General features: G+C 37.3%; 3 protein-coding genes across 4 annotated transcripts; all 3 read left to right on the top strand.

Moving 5' to 3' along the window:
• The first annotated feature begins 468 nt into the window (after window positions 1-468).
• BNAC02G16020D lies at window positions 469-2,435 on the top strand. The gene is made up of 3 exons (XM_013799444.3): window positions 469-1,350; window positions 1,692-1,756; window positions 1,884-2,435. The coding sequence occupies exons 1-3, from the start codon at window positions 759-761 to the stop codon at window positions 2,031-2,033; spliced, it is 807 nt and encodes a 268-aa protein (XP_013654898.1). The 5' UTR covers window positions 469-758; the 3' UTR covers window positions 2,034-2,435.
• A 5,116-nt stretch (window positions 2,436-7,551) lies between these two features.
• LOC106361168 (alpha-taxilin) lies at window positions 7,552-10,427 on the top strand. 2 transcript variants are annotated; one of them, XM_013800879.3, is made up of 11 exons: window positions 7,552-7,921; window positions 8,010-8,083; window positions 8,168-8,279; window positions 8,366-8,433; window positions 8,534-8,611; window positions 9,028-9,092; window positions 9,316-9,382; window positions 9,460-9,642; window positions 9,732-9,788; window positions 9,887-9,982; window positions 10,071-10,427. In XM_013800879.3, the coding sequence occupies exons 1-11, from the start codon at window positions 7,699-7,701 to the stop codon at window positions 10,203-10,205; spliced, it is 1,158 nt and encodes a 385-aa protein (XP_013656333.1). In that variant the 5' UTR covers window positions 7,552-7,698; the 3' UTR covers window positions 10,206-10,427. The 2 variants fall into 2 exon arrangements, with proteins under 2 accessions (XP_013656333.1, XP_013656334.1); XM_013800880.3 differs by having other exon boundaries at window positions 7,554-7,921; window positions 8,171-8,279.
• Window positions 10,428-12,508: 2,081 nt separating this feature from the next.
• Window positions 12,509-14,253, top strand: LOC106358991. Its single transcript, XM_022696563.2, has 7 exons — window positions 12,509-12,679; window positions 12,972-13,096; window positions 13,208-13,407; window positions 13,488-13,651; window positions 13,728-13,842; window positions 13,934-14,098; window positions 14,176-14,253. Exons 2-7 carry the CDS (start codon window positions 13,060-13,062, stop codon window positions 14,236-14,238), a joined length of 744 nt encoding a protein of 247 aa, XP_022552284.1. The 5' UTR covers window positions 12,509-12,679; window positions 12,972-13,059; the 3' UTR covers window positions 14,239-14,253.
• The last annotated feature ends 6,054 nt before the right edge of the window (window positions 14,254-20,307 follow it).

Raw genomic sequence — 20,307 nt, 5'->3', positions numbered from 1 at the left:
GCGAAGTAGAAGTCACGGAAATAGTTGGGAGTGGTGGATTTGTATAGAAGGAAACGCATCGGGATCTTTGGAACCAGTAACAGAACACGGGAAATGTCAGTTGTTTAGACATGTGTCCTTAACCCCGTTTTGTAACCCTGGATTAATGTTGAGGCGGCGGGTGTTACAGGGTGTATGTTGCATACATTACTATTTCAGTTCTGATTATTTTGGAAGGTAAAATGAGAGAAAATTGTATACCATATTACCATAAATATTTTTTTGCCAAAATTACCATAAATATTATCAAACCTGATTTACTGATTGCTCAGTTTCATAAGTAAAGGCAAAGAAGATTCTTCTAAAACAAAAGATAAAGATATATACGTTGAAGCCAATATAGTAAGTTAGTCATCACAGTTATCTGCAAATTCAGGAGAGGCTGCTAACTGTGAGTCAAAAGTGACAACAAGACTGCATATGCACTTAGATAAGAACCAACTATGCATTTGCCTAAATAAATAACTAATTACCAAATTTAGCAAATGAATTGCAACTACCGATCAACCCCAGCACACAATCTCAACCCTTTAATAATCTCGCCGGCTTCTCTAATTCCTAAATATTATCTTCCGGCACGTCCTCCCAATCAATTGGCTCTCTTCTCTCCTCTTCTTTTTCCCTTATTGTTTGTCTAGATTCGTCCTCTGCCACCAACCCGCCACCGTAGATCTCTTTGGTGGCGGCGATTACACCATATATTTGTTAGTTTTATTGTTATGGGCTGCGGTGGCTCAAGGCTAGGAGGTGCGGCAGCGGCGAGAGCAGAAGAGGGCGGCGTTGTTCCACTTCCCGCGGGAATACGTCCGCTTCTCCGGCGAAGATTAGAGGAGATGAAGAAACGGAGCCATGCAAGTGTCTTAAAAGGAAACCAGACGTTGTCCAAGAAGGAGCTTCTAAGGCACGGCTCCTCTGAGGTTGACGACGGAGAAGAGATGGAGGAGAAACACGACAGCTGGAAGTTGTCGGCTAAGGTTGCTCCTGTGCCTGATCATCACGTGGAAGAGAAGAAAGAGGTTATTTATGAAAAGATTTCGTCGAGAGATGGTATTAAAGAAGTGAAGAAACAAGATGAAGACAATCATCATCATGATTTCGTTGATGATGTAGCCATGAATGTTAACAAAGAGGGAGATAATGGTTCTAACCATAATGAGCATGACAAGGTCATCAATGATAAGAAGGAAGAAGATGATTGTGTTGATCATGATGAAGGGAGGATGAGCAACTTTGATGAGAGGATGATATGTCCTGGATCTCCAAGCTTTAGGGTTTATTGCATCGATGTTACTTCTGGTGATGATGAAGAAGGTAAATCTTACGTTCTTAATTAATGCTATTTCAAGTATTCGTACCAAATAAAAATATAAAGAAGAAGAAATTTTTACTCTTCAATTTCATATATGTGGATTAACTATGGATGCATGCACGCACGTTACACGAATATATATGATTGCTAGGAGTATATTTCTATTTGGAATGCTATTTTTTCATAACTGTATGGATATTACCTAGATTGTCTCAGATATGTTTAGTTTGCTCTATGATGCAAAACTGTATGGATATTACGTACTTTCTTGTCTTATATAGGTTTAGTTTTCTCTATGGTTCAAAACCGATTTATTGAAACAAATTATCCTTTTCTTTTACAGAAAAAGATGCTGAAGACACGAGAAAGTCGATGGAATCCGAAAGCGTCATCATAGAATCAAAAGAGGTAAGAATTTCTCTTTATAACAATTTAAGTAACTTAACAATGGATATAAAAAGTCAATCATATATCTATCTTCATCATTCTTTTTAACTATGGATGTTTGCATTCGAATGACTACTATACACAATAGGATGAAAGCATCGTCAAAAAGGAAAAAAGAGAAAGAAAAGGAAAGAGATTCGGAATAGCATTGCCAAGGAAGTATTTGGCTAATGTGACTGCCGGATGCATGGGCAACCACACTCATGCTCGTCTGGTGCAAGACAAATCAAGCCAGTGATCTAAATATGTTTGACATCTTTGAATTGATTTGTTCAGGGAAGAACGGTGGGTTGTACGTACGGACGAAGCATAATCGAAAGACACTCAAAAGACACCCCATCATGTAATCTGTTAATTAGACCTTTGATTTGTTTTGAGGGACTCTTGTTTCAGAATTAGTACAATCTCTTCTTCATCTTTGCTTTCTCTGAGAATAAGTTAGTGTTTGACGAATTTTACTTCTTTTTCACGTGGACAAATGTAAGTAATTGAACTTGTGCAATTAAAAAATGTTGTCTATTTGTTAAACTATATTTGTTGTGGGATCAGAGTGTTGAAAATTATTGTTCAACACCAGCCAGTGGAAATCTATATTATAATGATTGAGTTTTTGATCTCTCCTCAGCGCGCCACGTCAGCATTTTGTGGGTCTCACTTTAAAAAAGTGTGAAAAAGTGTCAAGTCTATGGCTCGAGCCCGGGTTATTGAGATATAAACACCAACATTTATACCACTAAACTAAAGGATACTTTGTACATTGATGGCTGAACTAATATATATTTATGAAGGTTGGAAACCCTTGCTTCTTCGGCTTTCTCTGTGTGCCGGGCCTAGGGAAGGAAAATAATATAGATTATTTTTAATTGATTTCATGATTCTTTGTTGAATAATATTATTTGCAGATTCTGTGATTCATGAGTTTATTCCCGCCGGACGTGCTAATCATTACATGTCATCTTTGAAAGCCGGTTCCATTGTGTAAGTCGATCGTTTTGAGGTTGATAGGTGCTCAAGCATGTACAAGATAACTGATCATTCATTCCTCATTCGTTTCATCTCACCAACTATTATTGATGAAGTCATCACGGATGCTCCTAAGATCAATCTCCAGTCATAATTAGATTGTTTGACAATTTCCAAGTGATTGCGAACACAAACCTAGAACTCCCAGGTATATTATCATATTGCATCTGAGTTTATATTATGTTTCGATATCATAACTGATATTTAAACTCGCAGATGTGGTTGGGCAAATCCGTTCTGTCCAGGGCTCTGACCTTACCAAAGAAACAACCCGCGTCGTTATCCGTCTCCTCATTGATCCGTAAGAAACAATCAACACACAATTCCCTTTATATTATTATCTATATTGTGCTAACAACAATAATCAAAAATATTTCCTACCCAAAATATGTGGTCGTCTATTTATCTCTCTTACTTATCAAACTAATTTTACACAAACCTTTATTTTACAGCTTAAAAGAAACCACAACATCCCAAACAATCAAAATACCAAAAATTAGAATTCCAAAAAAGACAAATCATTAATGATCACCTCTCTTTTTTTGTCTAATCTTAGAAATAAACTTCAAAACAAATATACCAAATCAATCACCTCAACTAAAACTCAACGACACATACATCGAGTCAGCTAAACAAATACAAACTACACGGCCAACTATTTAACAATTTACAAACTTACTTTCGCAAAGAAGAAGACGAAGACGACAACCAAAATCAGTGAAATTACCTAAACAAAAAAGCAGATAAATACAACTAAAAATGATTTTTGTTTACATATTACCCATCAAATAAAAGAGAAACAAACACAACCAAACCAGAAGATACAAGAAAAAATCCCGACAGATACAAAGGCGGCAACAACATCTCCACCTGCTCACTCCTCTTGTCTTATAAAAACAGCTTACATGCTCAATGTCAACAGCTCAATGTTATTGTCTTCTTATGAGAAATACATAAATTCGTTTAATATTTAACATTTGTAATCGCTGTCTCAAATTGAAAACTTTTGTAATCGCTGTCTCAAATTGAAAACTTGGTATAATATTTAACATTTACCAAAATAAATGTAAAATAAATATGTAGTAGCTTAAGCAATAACAAAAATAAATATGTAGTAGCTTAAGCAATAACAAATTCAGTGAACACAATACAACTCCAACCTATAGGAGAAAAAAATAGTAACTAAACGTTTAAAAGAACACATGACATATGGCTACAGTTTCTTCGTTAAGCATAATAATTTGTATGACAATGGGTTTTACCTGTATGTTATAACTTATAACAATAATAAAAAAGCGCCACCATAATTTTTTTTACCAAATTGGAAGTAAAAAACTAACAGTCCCATAGTCGAGCTTGGCAACATACAAAACCGGATAAACAACATAAGAGCAGACATGACCTAAAACAAAAACAAACAAATGAAAATAACTTACCGCCTAAATCAAAACGGAACACTCTTCTCTTTCAATCCATCCTAACTATCATATTATAAATTTAGTCAAGTGCAACGATTCTAAAACCCAATGTTTTTAAAATCGGATTGGCAACCAAACCGGAAAAGTTTTTGGGTATGGTTTATTATGGCCCAACCGGGTTTAATAATTTAGTTAAGATTAATTTTATAACTAATATTATACATATGAATATATTATTTCGTGAATAAGTATATAAATCCAATTAAAGATATCAACCAAAACATCTCATAATTTTAAAGTTAAGTGAGACACTTTCCATTGTTTACTACAATCCAAAAAGAATCAAAAATACAAAAGTACATAAAACGATAATCCAAATTATCTTCTGATATCAATTAGAATACAAAATAAAAGTGGAAAAAGAACCAGTAAGTTGTACTGTAGATTTGAATTCGACTGACCCATAACTGTAACTTGTTGAGACTTTGTATAATTAAAAACTTAAATAAGTATAACGGTGGAAATTTATAAAAATCTCCGAAAAATTCTTTGAAAACCATATATCTAAAAGATATTACCTATTTAGATAAAACGAAAAAATAGTTTATGATATAAAATTAAAAGTAATTGTCTAACTGAAATTCAAAATTTACATTTAGTAATCGAACCTGGTTTGAAACTGGTTCAACAATGGTTCTCTGGTTTTGTTTTTTTTCGGTTTGATTTCCCTTGGGTTTTACCATCAACCAAACCTAACTATATCTTTGATTCACGGTTGAACCCGATTCGACCACCGATCCGGTCTAGTTTTAAGAACACTTCTAAAACCCAATCTCCTTACATTCTATATAATAAGTTATTCCGCGAAATTAATGATTGACACAAAATATAAACAAACCAATCACTAGAAGATAAAAGTAAATAGAATTCAAATAATTAAGGAATCAAACTTTTCTCCCCGAAGCTCTGAACCCCTAATATATAGAAAAGAAAAAAAATTCAACACCAAAACTCTCGAGAACACCAAACCATTTTACTAGAAAACTGACATTTGTGGAAGTACAATAGTTCAGTGTTCAAGGTTTAAAATTTTCTATACCAGGTATGGGGTTTAATATCCAGAAGATGTAATTTCTTGCGGATTATAAGATGAAAAAGGTTAACGGAAGTTTCAAAGGGCTGCATGAAAAACCGTTTGTTGTGTTCGTGTGCTCCGAAGAGAGCATGTCCATCATGGATATTGTACATGCATAACCATATGTTTATCTGAGTGTTACGGGAAGAGTTTCGTCGTGAAATTGTATGGGAAGGTATTTATCAATATCACATATGTTGCGGGTAGTTTATTATCATTTTGTATCATCAATCAAGATTATATAATGATGTATCCCGTGTTTAAAAAAATTATATTTATTTGGTAATCTATTTTATTTTTAAACTAGTCTAGGGATTAGTTGAACTAGCCATGGGCATTCGGTTCTCGATTTGGTTCCGGTTGTGTTCTTTCGATTCTTTGGTTCTTCGGTTCTAAAGGTTAGGATCCGTTCGAGTATTTAGAAAGTTCAGTTCGGTTACGGTTTAGTTAATTTGGTTTACGGTTCGGTTTGGTTCCAGTTTTTTGGTTAATTTTGGGTTAAAAAGTGAAAAAATTGAGTTTTTATTAAGTATCAAACTTTTAGATAATAACTCGCATAATTCAGATAATTTAAATATTTTGAATAAAAAGTATTCACATAATTCTATTTTTTGAGTATTTCGACATGAATAATATTTTAAAAATTATTTAGTTATTTTAAAACTAAATATAGTTAATATTTATAAATATACAAACTATATTATAGAAATTAGGGTACTCATTCGGTTTACGGTTTGGTTCTAGTTTTTCGGTTTTTGAGATATAAAATCCACTAGTATAATTGATATGATCCAAATCCGAACCTAACCTTTTTTCAATTTGGTTTGGTTCTTCGTTTCCGGATAAATGTGCCATGGTTAAATTGAACTTTAAAAATAAAATAGAGTTTGACCACCGCACATGTGCGGGTATATTTTAGGATAAATATATAGGCATTTAAGACAAAATTTTAATAGTTGCATTTGTACTACTTTAGTTTATTGTTGAGGCTATATTTTGCATTATTGGATCATGTTATATTTGTCTTCAATTAGATATGTGTGGGATGATTTATGTTATTATAAAAATGATTACATCTATGTATAAATATCAGTGTTTTGAAAACGGACCAAACTGTCCGATCGGACCGAGATTTGCTTTTCTAGCCGGTTCCCGCTTGTGTTAAAAATCAGATCTGAGCTAAACCAGCAAATCTGGTCAGAAACCGATCAAGCCCGCTAAAATCGGTGATCCGGTTTTCTCAAATTTAAGTTAAAAATGAAAAATTTGCAAAATTTAAAAAGATTTCATAAAAATCATATTATTTTAATATGTATCTAAATAAATTAGTTTTCATCATATTTTTATATTATTTTGAATTTTTTTTTCATTTTTAGATTTTAACAATTATATAAAATTTTATCATATTCTAATAGTTATATATATATATATATATATATATAGTTACTTAATTTAAAATTATATTAAAATTTAAAACTCGGTTAAATCGATTGGACCAGTCCTACCATTGACCCAACTATGATGCCGATTCAAAACATTGATAAATATATTATGCTGGGTTAAATTTATATTAAAAAAATTTCCTTGTATGATTTAAATATATTATTAATATAATACTATTAATATTTTTTTGTCATCAATATAATACTATTAATATATTATGCTGTTTTGAGACAAATTTTAAATCTGTTCAATACATGATTGGCTTACAAATTTAATATCGTATTCAATAGATAGATAAGGGGAGATTGTAACCTTAAAATATTTAATAATAATAATTGAAAATATTTCTTTTATATACTTCAAATTGATAGCACTGTCTTACAAAATTACGAAGAATGATGGTTGTTTAAAAGCGGATCACGTATAACATATTCAAAGTCTTTTTTTAGAGAAATTGCACTCCATACCTTAAATTTTTTCTCTAATTAATCATATACCCTAAATTCCCCAATGTTATGCCTTACTCCACAGACACATAGTTGTCACATCCTTGGTATTTTCACTCTTTTCAGTATATTCAACCGATTGACTCTTTTTTTATCAGTTAAAAAATATTTAAGTAAATAGATAATTAAGGATAATTTTATTATAAAGCAGCGGCATGAATCGTAAATATTTAGATGAATTAAGGGTTAAGTTAAAATGGTACTTAAGATAGATAAGATGGATGTTTTGCTTAAAAATCACATGGAATAAAACCCGTAAAAGGTTTTGCTTCTGAGCACAAGTGACAAGTCCGTCACATTTGTAAGAAGATTTGGGTATATAATATTCTCTACCTTTCTCGCTGATTCGTAATTGGTTTTGAGATCCAGAGTCTAACAATGGTCTCCAATTTGCTCCCCGAAGTTGATTCCTTACCCGATGGATTCGTCGACCCCGAGGAAGCAAACCGAATCACAACAAACCATCAAACAGGTGATGTCTCGATCGAGAAAACAAAGAAGCCCAGGACTTTTCCCGTTCCTTTGTGTGAAGAAACAGATGGTAATGAAGACGACCTAAGTAAGGTCTCGAGCTTAGAGCTGAAGGAACCATCTCAAACATGTGAGAGAGATGTGAAAATTAAAATTCAAAAATCTTTACGAGACTTCTTTGTAACCACCTAACGTTGCGTCTTTGCTTTTGAGTTTAGCGTCATCACAAGGGTCCTCCCAAAATCCAAACAAGGAAACAGAATCTACTCAGAGTATCGAACCCAGAAAACAAGTTAGTATTTTTTTTTTTTTTTATATATAAACTCTTATATCAAATTGGTAACAGACTCATTTATGTGCTGATACTGTATTTAAGCAGGAGGCAGTTGAGACAGAGCGTAAGACTTCAAAGAACATGTTCAAATCCGAACAAGATTTTCTCGAATTCATGCTCAAGTATCAGCAAGTCCTTTCTGAAAGAGATTCTGGTAAATAGGAAAATCAGAATTTGATTGTTGTTCTATGCTTAGCCACAGATACAATTTTCTAACCAGCAAGTCATTGTTTGTTGTAGCTATTGCTGTCCGTGACAAGCTTGAGTCACTTTGTAGGGAGTTACAACGTCAAAACAAAATGTTGATGGTACATTCTTTTCTTCTTCTTCTTCTTCTTCTTCTTTTTTTTTTACTGTACTTTGTTTGCCTTATAGAGTGTCTTGTCTTGTTGTTCCTTTGGATTACAGGAAGAAAGCAAGCGGGTTTCGACTGAGGGACAGACTTTAAGATCAGATCTGTCGACAAAGTTCCAGGAAGCAATAAAGGTAATTGAACACATTTTGATCTGCTTTAAATATAAAGTTTTGAGGGATTTTGCCAAATAGGATAAAAGCATTGTGTAAATTCTCCATTTTTTCTTCCTTAGTAGGCAAACCCTAATGCATATCATTCTTGATCCTTGTTCTGTTCCCTTATCAATCTTCTGTGTTACTATATACACGTGGAGATTTAGACTGATAAACCTATTTTATCATTGGAAGTTAATGGAACTTGCATTTATAAGGGGGAAAAGGGTCCATATTAGTTTTCACGTAGATGGATGCCCTGAAACAGATAATGAATCTTGCTTGTACGGTTTTGCAACGTCAGGGACTTAGAAGAAATCAGAATCTTTTGTTCAGTTTCCTTATAAATATTTTAGTTATACTCTTTACCTTTACTAATTCTCTTTGGTTTATAGGATGTGAGCATTAAGTTGGACGAGCAAAGGGATGAAAGCCTCTCACAACTAAAAGAAAATGAAATGTAAGCCGAAAGAACACAATCACCACGTTTTCAATTGTAGATACATATCATTGTGTTGTACATTTTAAGTAAAAAGTCATTGTGAAGATGCCTCACTCACATACTTCAAACTATATTCTTACATAGCTATCATTTTAAAAACGGTGTTGCTTGTGCTAGCTCTCTGCAGCATATTTTTAGAGGCCCCTTTTCAATTTCAATGGCTTTGTTTCTTAATCTCCAGGTTGAGGACGAAGTTGAAGCACCTGGCTGGTCAATATATGCTTTCAGAACAACAACATGAGCAAAGAGTATAAGCTATTTATGAAGCATCATCTAGCCAACATTCTTGGGCTTTAATACTAACATCTCATCTCTGAATGAACAGATGAAGCAGAAAACCCTCGAGCTACAGATTTCTGAAATAAAAATCAAACAACACGAGGAGAAAGTAATTCATGAACAATCTCAGATGAAAGTATATGCAGATCAAGTTTCTCAGCTTTTAGCAACTGAGAAAAACTTGCGGGTGCAGCTAACATCTGATGGAGAGAAGTTCCAGCAGTTCCAGGTCTGCTCTCTTCCCCTAAAGCAATTCAATATTCATAGTCTTTGCTTTCACAAAATTTGTAATAAATGATACATGATTGATAAATGCAGGATGCATTGGTGAAGAGCAACGAGGTGTTTGAAACATTCAAACAAGAAATCGACAAGGTAAACATGTCTTCATTGTTCTTTGAAAAGATGTGCATTGCTGTCTTGTGTTATTTAATCAAACTGATCTTATCTCTCTATTGATGTGTGTTGAGTAGATGTCAAAAGCAATCAAAGAACTGAGGAAAGAAAACGCATTCTTGAAGAGCAAAACAGAAAGATCAGATTTTACTCTCGTAGAACTAGTTGAAGAGGTAAAAAAAAGCGAAACCGTCTCTTCTCACCATTTTTGAAGGTTTATCAACCAGTAAACATAACTCTTTTGGTTCAACGTTTGAACAGCGTGAGAGATTGAAGAAGCTTTTGGAGAAGACAAAGAACCAGAAAGATAAGCTTGAGTCGCTTTGCAGATCCCTTCAAGCAGAAAGAAAGCAAAAACAATCTAACAGTAGCGATTCTGCAGCTGCTCAAGCTTGAAAGCACAGAGAGATTGTGATTTAAACTAAGATTTTTTTGTGCGGGAGTCTTAAACTAATTAGCAATTCAGATCAAAAACTACAATTCACTCAATTAGGCCTTTTTTGAAAACTCTCTCAGGCACATCACCTAGTATTAGGCTATCTGCTTTTTAGAAATTTATTAAAAGTATCTCCAATGTAAAATTCCATTTTTCTAATATGGGAGTTTATTCAAACAGTATTCTAAAAATTTTAGTAAAAATAGAGTAATAAATAAAAAAATAAAATGATTATTACATTTATGAAATAAAATCATTTTATCCTATTATGAAATAAAAAATGGTGGAGGCGAAATATTTGATACTTCAAATCTATCTTGGGGTGGGGTTGGAAATGACATAACTATCACACAATTAGTTTTGCCAGAAGTTTTTCTGAAAGCTTTTTGATTCCTCTCCGTTCTCAGATTTATCTAGGAGGTATCATGACCTTTAGGGGTCTTTTTTCTTCAATTGTCAACTTTGCTTGAACTTTTTGGGATCATGTTTTCGCTGACGAGGTTCTACTCTCTTTTCCTATTTGCGGCAACATACTTATTTTACTGCATTCTGTCTACTTGTTTTTTTGCTTTAGTGAACTCTACCACAATTGAAAAAAAAAGGTTCATTTTCGTTTCAAATTTCATCTCAATCCTTTCAACAACTGTTGTCTCACACGTATTTCCGACAGGCAAGTAAAAATGGGTTGCTTGATCTAGTTGTCAAAAAGTTACAAAACAAGTTGTTCAAAAATTGACCGGGTGATTGTGGTCGAGTGGCAAGGAGACGGGACTGAGACGCCGACACGTTTGAGGTTCGATCCACCTGCTGCGCGAAACTAATTCACAATTATCCTGGTCACCTAACACCAATATGGGTCTATGCTTTAGGGCCCATTTGAATACCCGGAGAGAGGGTCTATCCGTTGACTGCACCTTCCCTTGGGGATTAGTCTGAGCCTCTTCATGGACCTGGAATACCCCAGGTTAATCAAAAAAAAAAAAAGTTGTTCAAAAATTTTAATAGGCTGATTCAGTACTGAAACCTGTAAAGTAGATCTCAAAGATCAAATAAAACTACTTTCTCGTCTAAAAACGTTATTATTAAAATTATATCTATTTTTTGTACATGCCAGTCCTGACCTAAATCAGGTGAAATTAAGGCTTTAGGCGTCAAATCTATTATATAATAGGAGAGTTTCTCTCCCCCTGAGGCGACACGTCGACAGTGGATCCCACGTTTTTTATTTTATTTTACGCTGACGAGTGGGCTTTCGGACAGTGGGCCGCGCGTGTTTTATTTTTCTCGGGTGTGATTTTGGTCGAGCGTGTTTTTGTTTGGTCTGTTTTGTTTTTATCAGGGCTTTCAGTTGTTATTGGTTGGGCCGTCTCTGACTTCTTTCGCGACTCCTAGGGTTTCATTTTACTTCCAGATTGTTCTTCGACACAGAGACGCTTCCTCATCTGACGATACGAGTTCCGTAACTCATCTCATTGACGCACACTTACACCGCCGCTGATACGATTTGGCTTCTTCTAACGCTTCTCCAGTCTCCATTATATAGGGGCTTCCAAGGTTAGCTCTCAGTTGCTCTTAATTTTTCTCTCTACTTTTTCTCCCTGCTTAGCTCTGTAACGCCCACTCCGAAAATGACTTCTGCAGTTTCTCCAGTCGCTAACGCCGTCGTCGCCCACTCCACTTTCAACTCTCTCCGCCTCGGAAGAACTTCTCAGTTCGTTGTTGGTCGTCTCATTCGCTTCTGGGATTCCCGTAACATCAAGAAGAATGGAGAGTTCATGGGGATCACGATTCTCCTCCTCAATGAACTGGTATTGACTTTTGTATTATAGATCTTCTAGCTTTCCATTTTTTTTTTGATTAAAAAGTTCTAATATTTCGATTCCTCGATGAACTGGTACTGACTTTTGTATTATAGATCTGCTAGCTTTACGTTTTTTTTTTGATTAAAAAGTTCTAATATTTTGATTTTTAAATTTCCTTGCAGGACTCGGTTATTCACGGGTTCATTCCCGCTAATCGAGCGAGTCACTACCGTCCTGATCTGAAGTCCGGTTCTATAGTAAAAGTGGATCGTTTTGAAGTTGCAAGGTGCGCTCACACGTACAAGATCACGGAGCATCAGTTCGTGATCCGTTTCACCCCTTCCACGCGTATCTGCGAGGTCCTCACTGACGCGCCTGTGATCAACTCTGAAAAATTCATGATGCGGCGCTACGACCACCTTCACGTTCTTTCAAACACGAACCTGGAGCTCCCTGGTTTGTTTCCATAATTACAAATAATCTGATTCAATATTTATTCTATTTTTGCTTTTAAAATAAGTAACTTTTCATAAACTGGCAGATGTCGTGGGTGAGATACGCTCTGTCCAAGGGTCCGATCTCCGGAACGATGCAGCAACAACCAGAGTGGTGGTCCGCCTCTTAATCGAACCGTAAGTATTAGTTTATTTTCTTACAGATTTTTTGTAATGTCTCGAGTTATGAAGCATTTTGATAAGTGGAGTCCGCTGGATTCGTCGCTGTTTAGTTATTGTTGTGTTGTGTTTTATTATTATGTGGGATCATCTTGGTAGGTCGAGTTCGCTGCTTCATGGCGGTTTAGTTATTGTTGTGTTGTGTTTTATAACTAATGTAATCATCTTGACAAGTCGCGTCCGCTGCTTATCTGTTTAGTTCATTATTGTGTTTTGCTTTACTAATGATTACTTATTGTTTCTCCGACAGAGATGTGACTGTCTACTTATCTCTGTGGGATGAGGCTGCATCGACCTTCAGGGGTCTCTTGAAAGCAGGCGATAAGACCAAGTCTGTGATGTTGGTGACCACGGTTAATCCTAAACTATTTGGAGGTTCTGACCATTTATTTCCTGCTTCATTCCAAGCTGGTCTCATACACGTTTGAACTAAGAATCCCCTAACATATTGATATATCTAACAGTTTGGTTTATTTTTTTGACCAGGTAACATGTACTTGAACTCCACACCAGGGACTCGCTTCTTTTTCGACACCAACCTCCCTGACATAGCAGAGTTTGTCAGCAGGGTTGGAGGTGAATCATCCAAAGTGTTTCCTCTTGTCGACACTCTCCAAGGAATTAAGAAGAAGGAGCTTGTCTCAATAGCAGATCTCAACACTTTCATCTCCAACTCCAATGAGCAGGTTGTGATCTTACTGTGTCCACGTTTATCTGTTTTTGCTGCGATTTTAGATTACAGTGACTGACGTGTTTTCATGATCAGACTCAGGAGGCTGATTTCTTCTGCAAAGCACGGATTGTTGGTGTCGTCCATGAGAATGGGTGGTCCTTTGTGGCATGCACTGGCTGCAACAGAAAATTGGAGAGGATTGGAACTTCACTGAGCTGCAACAGATGTGTAACTGATGCCGTTACCGGTGTTGTCAGGTAGCTTTGTATGCTATGCTCTATTAAAAGCATCTTACGCTAAGCATTCACTGACCATGTCATTACTCGATCATAGATTCCGTGTTGAGCTTGCTGTTGATGATGGCAACGATAGCGCCACATTTGTCTTCTTTGATAAGGAGATGACAAAACTTACCAAGCAAGATGCTGCTGTCCTCGCCCTCGATGAGGTTCTTTCTTCTTTTCACACGTACATTATTAATTACCATTACATTCCCCTGCTAAGAAGTATAGTTACCGAATGTTGCTGACGTGCTGCAGGCTGCAAACGGCGGAGAGAAGAACATCCCAATCTGTCTTGAAGAGCTAACTGATAAGGAGTTTGTGTTCCAGATCCGTGTGACACCTTTCAACTTCACACCAAACTACCGTACTTTCACTGTTTCCACTATAACTGAAGATATCATCTCGCTGACCCATGGCAAGATTGTTCAATAATTAATACTTGTCCTTATGTTTATTGTTTGAACCTTTTGTTTGAAGCTAAAGTTCGTTTATCTCAGGAGGAAGATGAGAACATTCTTCGAAGCAATGAAGGTGACAGCGGGTTGAAAGTGTTGAGATGAGGTGATGAGGAGTGGATACATTGATAGAGGAAGAGTATTGGGGTGGTCAGTAAGTTTGGGATTTACCACAGTAACTTTAAAGTTACTGTGGTAACTAAGTGAAAGGAAGAGAAGTTACCAGGATGGGTTAAATTGGAGTCTAACTGATGTTAATCCTTTCTTATCTTAAGAAGGACGTGGGAAGAGGATAAGGAAGGATAAGGGGTTACTTTGACAGCCTGTATGATGCTGGAAAGGAGAGGATGCTTTTTACTAGTGCAAGCATGTGAGAAAGCACAGCCAAGTGATTCAAAAGGAGTTCCAGCCTGTCCATTGACTCCACATGCTTATACATTTCGAAAACCCTTGTTGCTCTCTCTATTAATACTTGTAAACCTCATCAGATATTAATTAATGGAGTTTTGAGTCTCTCTCTCTCTAGAATCTCTCTATTCTCTCTAAATTCTACTCTAATCTTCTCTGATTATTATTAAACACACTCTAAAACACAAAAGTGTTTATGGTATCAGAGCCAGGTTGCTTAAAAAGGGGATGAGTGTGTGATTTGTATTTCGCAAATTCTTGAGTGTTCTTGAGTGTTCTTGGTGTTCTTGAGTTCTGATCTTTATTATCTGAGTGGTGTGAGATATTCTGATGGATTCAAACTATCTCACCATAGAAATGAAGCACAGATCTAGTACAACCATGGAGCTTGAAGAAGAGAGGGATGGCGATTGGTCAAGATGGGCAAAGAGAGCTTTGGAAAGCTGTGGGTTATGGTGTGGTCATGTAAAGGGGAAGCCTTTAGTGGAAATGGCTACTGAAGAAAGGTCCAAACTTGTGAAGGTCAGTGGAGACAAGAGAGTGATCCGTGGCTTGAGACAAGGAAAGGATGAGTTGTATCAGCTTGTGGGAAGGCTGAGGGAAGGATGGATGGAGCTGGATATGCTGAGACCAAGCACAGCTGATCCGAGAGTTATCAAAGAAAGGAGGAAACAAGGTGTGTTTTTTAGCTTTCTTGTGAAGGAGATATGGGCTCTTACTCTTCAAGCGTGTGATTTGTGGGAAGAGAACAAGAGATCAAACCAGTGGAAAGGTGGTACAAGCTGTAAGAAGGGAAGGCTTAGAAAGCTTTCTAGAGTGTGGCTTAAGATGGGAAAGGCTTTGAAGAAGAACGTGGAGCCTGGTTATCTAAATGATAAGATAAGCTTGAAGATGATCAAGGAGGTGGCTCAACAAGTGGTAAGAGGAGAGTGTTCTTACTCTGCCTATATGAGTAACTCAGTGGAGGATAGTATGGTTATGAAGGAGCAGGAGATCAAAGGAGCAGATGACCCTATCACAAAGAAAGAATGGGATGAGTTTGTCAAGTATGTGTGTGCTTTGGCTACAACCCGGAGACAAGGTGCTCCTGCCTTAGCATCCACATCCAAACCCATCATCATTGATTCTGGAGCAACACATCATATGATCAGTGATAGAAGTCTGATCAGTGAAGTCAAGGCTGCAACAGGGAGTGTCATGATAGCTAATGGTGCTAGGATCCCAATAGAAGGAGTGGGAAACCTCAAGCTGTTTGAGAAGAACTCACCTGCGTTTTATTTGCCTCAATTCACTTCAAATCTGATATCAGTGAAGAAGGCCACAATTGATCTTGATTGTCAAGTAGTATTCAGGCCAAATGAGGTTGAGTTTCAAGACTTAAAGAGTGGGAGAGTTATTGGTAGAGGGGACATCAAGAATCAGTTGTATCATCTCCAAACAGCTAAGAACTCTAATCCTATTGATTCTATATGCTTAAGTAGTACTGCTGATAGGTGTGACAGTATTACTTGGCATGCTAGATTAGGACATCCTCATGCTCGTGCAATTGAATTGATCAAACCTAATATGTCATTCAATCACTTGGAATGTGAAGCTTGCATCTTAGGGAAGCATTGTAGAACTGTTTTTCCCACATCAGAGACCATATATGCAAATTGTTTTGATCTTGTTCATTCTGATGTGTGGACAGCCCCGTGTATGTCTAGAGAAAACCAGAAGTACTTTGTGACATTCATAGATGAGAAGTCTAAGTATACATGGATCACATTGCTGCCATCTAAGGATAGAGTGTTTGAAGCTTTTGTCAACTTCCAAGCATATGTAACTAACCATTACAACGCTACTGTGAAGGTACTACGGTCTGATAATGGAGGAGAATACACCAGTCATGCTTTCAAGAATCATTTGGCTAAGCATGGGATAGTGCATCAGACCAGTTGTCCTTACACACCACAGCAGAATGGGGTAGCTGAGAGGAAGAATAGGCATCTGATGGAGGTGGCTAGATCCATGATGTACCATGCTAGTGTTCCAAAGAGGTTTTGGGGTGATGCTGTTCAGACTGCATGCTATCTTATCAATCGGATTCCAACTAAGGTATTGCAGAATCTGTCTCCATTTGAGGTGCTGAACAAGAGCAAGCCACACATAGATCATCTGCGTGTCTTTGGATGTCTATGTTATGTCTGGATTCCAGGAGAACAGAGAAACAAGTTGGAGGCAAAGAGCACTAAAGCAATGCTCATTGGGTACTCAGTAACTCAGAAGGGGTACAAGTGCTATGATCCAGCAACCAGGAGAGTGTTGGTGTCTAGAGATGTTAAGTTCATAGAGACCAAGGGGTATTATGAAGAAAAGAATTGGAAAGACTTGGAAGATCTGTCTCAAGAACCAAGAAACATGGCAGAGAATCTGAGGAACATATTGGAAAGGCTTGGGGTAAACATGTCCCAGGATAAGGTTAGAGAACCTGAAAGAACAACTCTCCTTGATCATGAGGGGGGAAATGAGTCTGAATCAGGAGTGCAAGAGCAGCACCAAGGGGATTCAGGTCATCATGATCAAGTGGTGACACAAGAAGTAGAGAATTTTCCTCAGGTCAGTGTGGATGAGCAAGGAGAGGTTCATGATCAAGAGGAGGTGAGTGAGACAGAACCAGAGGTTCAAGCAGAGGTTCATACTGAGGAACAGGTTCAACCATTGAGGAGGAGCACACGGATAAAGAGGGATGCTTCCAACTGGGTAAACACGAGAGTGTACTACAATGCCCAGGCTGTGGAGCATCCTTCTCAAGCTGTGTGTTCCTTTGCTGAGTTTCCAGAGGAGCATCATGCCTTTATGATTAGTCTGGATGAGAGTTATGTACCAAGGACTTATGAAGAAGCTATGTTAGACAAGGAATGGAAAGAATCAGTGGGAGCTGAAGCAGGTGCTATGATCAAAAATGATACATGGTATGAGAGTGAGCTGCCTAAGGGAAAGAGGGCTGTATCTAGTAGATGGATCTTCACAATCAAGTATCTAGCAAATGGACAGATTGATAGGAAGAAGACCAGATTGGTTGCAAGAGGGTTTACACAGACCTATGGAGAGGATTACATTGATACCTTTGCACCAGTAGCTAAGCTACATACAGTTCGGATTGTGTTGTCCATTGCAACAAACTTGAAGTGGGATTTGTGGCAGATGGATGTGAAGAATGCTTTCTTACAAGGTGAGCTAGAAGATGAGGTATACATGCTTCCTCCTCCTGGTCTTGAGCATCTAGTAAAACCAGGAAATGTTTTGAGATTGAAGAAGGCAATCTATGGGCTGAAGCAGTCTCCTAGAGCTTGGTACAGGAAGCTGAGTACAACCCTGAATGGCAGAGGATTCAGGAAGTCTGAACTGGATCATACACTCTTCACTTTGGTTACTCCATCAGGGATCATTGTGATACTGGTATATGTGGATGATTTGATTATCACAGGGAGTGATAAGGCTGGGATTAAAGCCACTAAAGAGTTCCTCAAGTCTGTGTTTGACATCAAAGATTTGGGAGAGATGAAGTATTTCTTGGGGATTGAGATATGCAGATCCAAGGAGGGTTTGTTTATGTCTCAAAGGAAGTATACAATGGATATGCTAAAGGAGACTGATGTACTTGGAGGAAAGGTAGCAAAGACACCTCTTGAGGAGGGGTATAAGGTTTTGCGTGAGGGGGAGGTTGAAGAGAAGCAGTTGTTTGAGGATCCTAAGCTATACAGGAAGATGGTTGGCAAGTTGATCTACTTGACCATCACACGGCCAGATATATGTTTTGCAGTGAACCAAGTGAGTCAGCATATGCAGGCACCAATGGTACATCATTGGAAGATGGTTGATAGGATACTGAGGTATTTGAGTGGCACGCCTGGTCAAGGAGTTTGGATGGGTTGTAATGGCAGTACAGAAGTGGTTGGGTATTGTGATGTTGATTGGGCAGGAGATAGAGTGGACAGGAGATCAACTACTGGATATTGTACATTCATTGGAGGGAACTTGGTTACTTGGAAGAGTAAGAAGCAAAAGGTTATCTCTTGTTCAAGTGCTGAAGCTGAGTATAGAGCCATGTTGAAGCTGACAAACGAGTTGGTGTGGATCAAGGGGATCTTGAAGCATCTAGAGATTGAGCAGAGTACTCCTATGACTATGCATTGTGATAATCAAGCAGCTATCCACATTGCCTCCAACTCAGTGTTTCATGAGAGAACAAAGCACATAGAAGTGGATTATCATAAGGTGAGGCAGATGATTATCTTAGGAGTGATTCTGCCATGTTATACAAGGAGTGAAGATCAGCTTGCAGATGTGTTTACCAAGGCAGCGAGATTGAAGACAATGGAGTCCATACTATCCAGGCTTGGACTCATTGATCTTACTCCCAGGAGCTGAGCCCCTTAACCATGGAGTCTCCACTCTTTTTCCCTCATCAAAGTTTTATCCCAATGGGTTTTCTTTGGTGAGGTTTTTAATGAGGGAGGTCTTCATGGTTTCCAAGCTTGACTTGTTTCACATGGTCAAGCTTGAGGGGGAATGTTGAGATGAGGTGATGAGGAGTGGATACATTGATAGAGGAAGAGTATTGGGGTGGTCAGTAAGTTTGGGATTTACCACAGTAACTTTAAAGTTACTGTGGTAACTAAGTGAAAGGAAGAGAAGTTACCAGGATGGGTTAAATTGGAGTCTAACTGATGTTAATCCTTTCTTATCTTAAGAAGGACGTGGGAAGAGGATAAGGAAGGATAAGGGGTTACTTTGACAGCCTGTATGATGCTGGAAAGGAGAGGATGCTTTTTACTAGTGCAAGCATGTGAGAAAGCACAGCCAAGTGATTCAAAAGGAGTTCCAGCCTGTCCATTGACTCCACATGCTTATACATTTCGAAAACCCTTGTTGCTCTCTCTATTAATACTTGTAAACCTCATCAGATATTAATTAATGGAGTTTTGAGTCTCTCTCTCTCTAGAATCTCTCTATTCTCTCTAAATTCTACTCTAATCTTCTCTGATTATTATTAAACACATTCTAAAACACAAAAGTGTTTAGAAAGCACCACCTTCGGGGCCGTATGTTTTGGGAGAGAATGTCGGGGAGGAGTGTGGAACCGCAGATCCCCCAGAGATTGCAGTCACTCGGAACAACCGCAAGCGCTCCAGTAAATGGAATGCTCCATTCCTATGAACCCGTCAACTGCTTAGTCTATGCGCTTTAAAATAACTACTACTATCTTTGTTTCCATTTCAGACTTTGCATAATTTTCCTTTTATCTTTTTTCTGTTCGGATTTAATTTCTCTTTGCTTATTAATGAAATGTTGACGGGTCCTTATTTGATACAATCTTATGTTTATGAATATATATATCTAGGCTATAACCTTATATTCATCGTACGAAGAATCGGTAAAACCTCAGGGTTTATGCAACCAAAAGGAACTATACATGGTTATCAAAAAAATAGTTGTGTTGAAGACGTTGATGTTCATTTCTGATCTACGCTTTCTTTACGCCTTTGTGTTTGGTACCTTACAAAACATGAAATTTCCTCAAAATAATAGATTTTTGCACCATGATTACTCATTCCAAATCTTAAAACTAACTACAAAATAGAAGATTGTTGCTCCTCCCTTAGAAGATGAGCACGTCACATATGCGGCCAATTGTGCCACTATAAACCTTTTTTATGCTTTCCGTTTAAGATCTTCGTAACACCTTTGGCGTTTACTAATAATCCTAACTATATAACACTA

Source organism: Brassica napus, chromosome C2 (assembly GCF_020379485.1).
Source record: "Brassica napus cultivar Da-Ae chromosome C2, Da-Ae, whole genome shotgun sequence".
Classification (NCBI taxonomy): domain Eukaryota; kingdom Viridiplantae; phylum Streptophyta; class Magnoliopsida; order Brassicales; family Brassicaceae; genus Brassica; species Brassica napus.
This window is presented reverse-complemented; position numbering and strand designations above follow the sequence as displayed.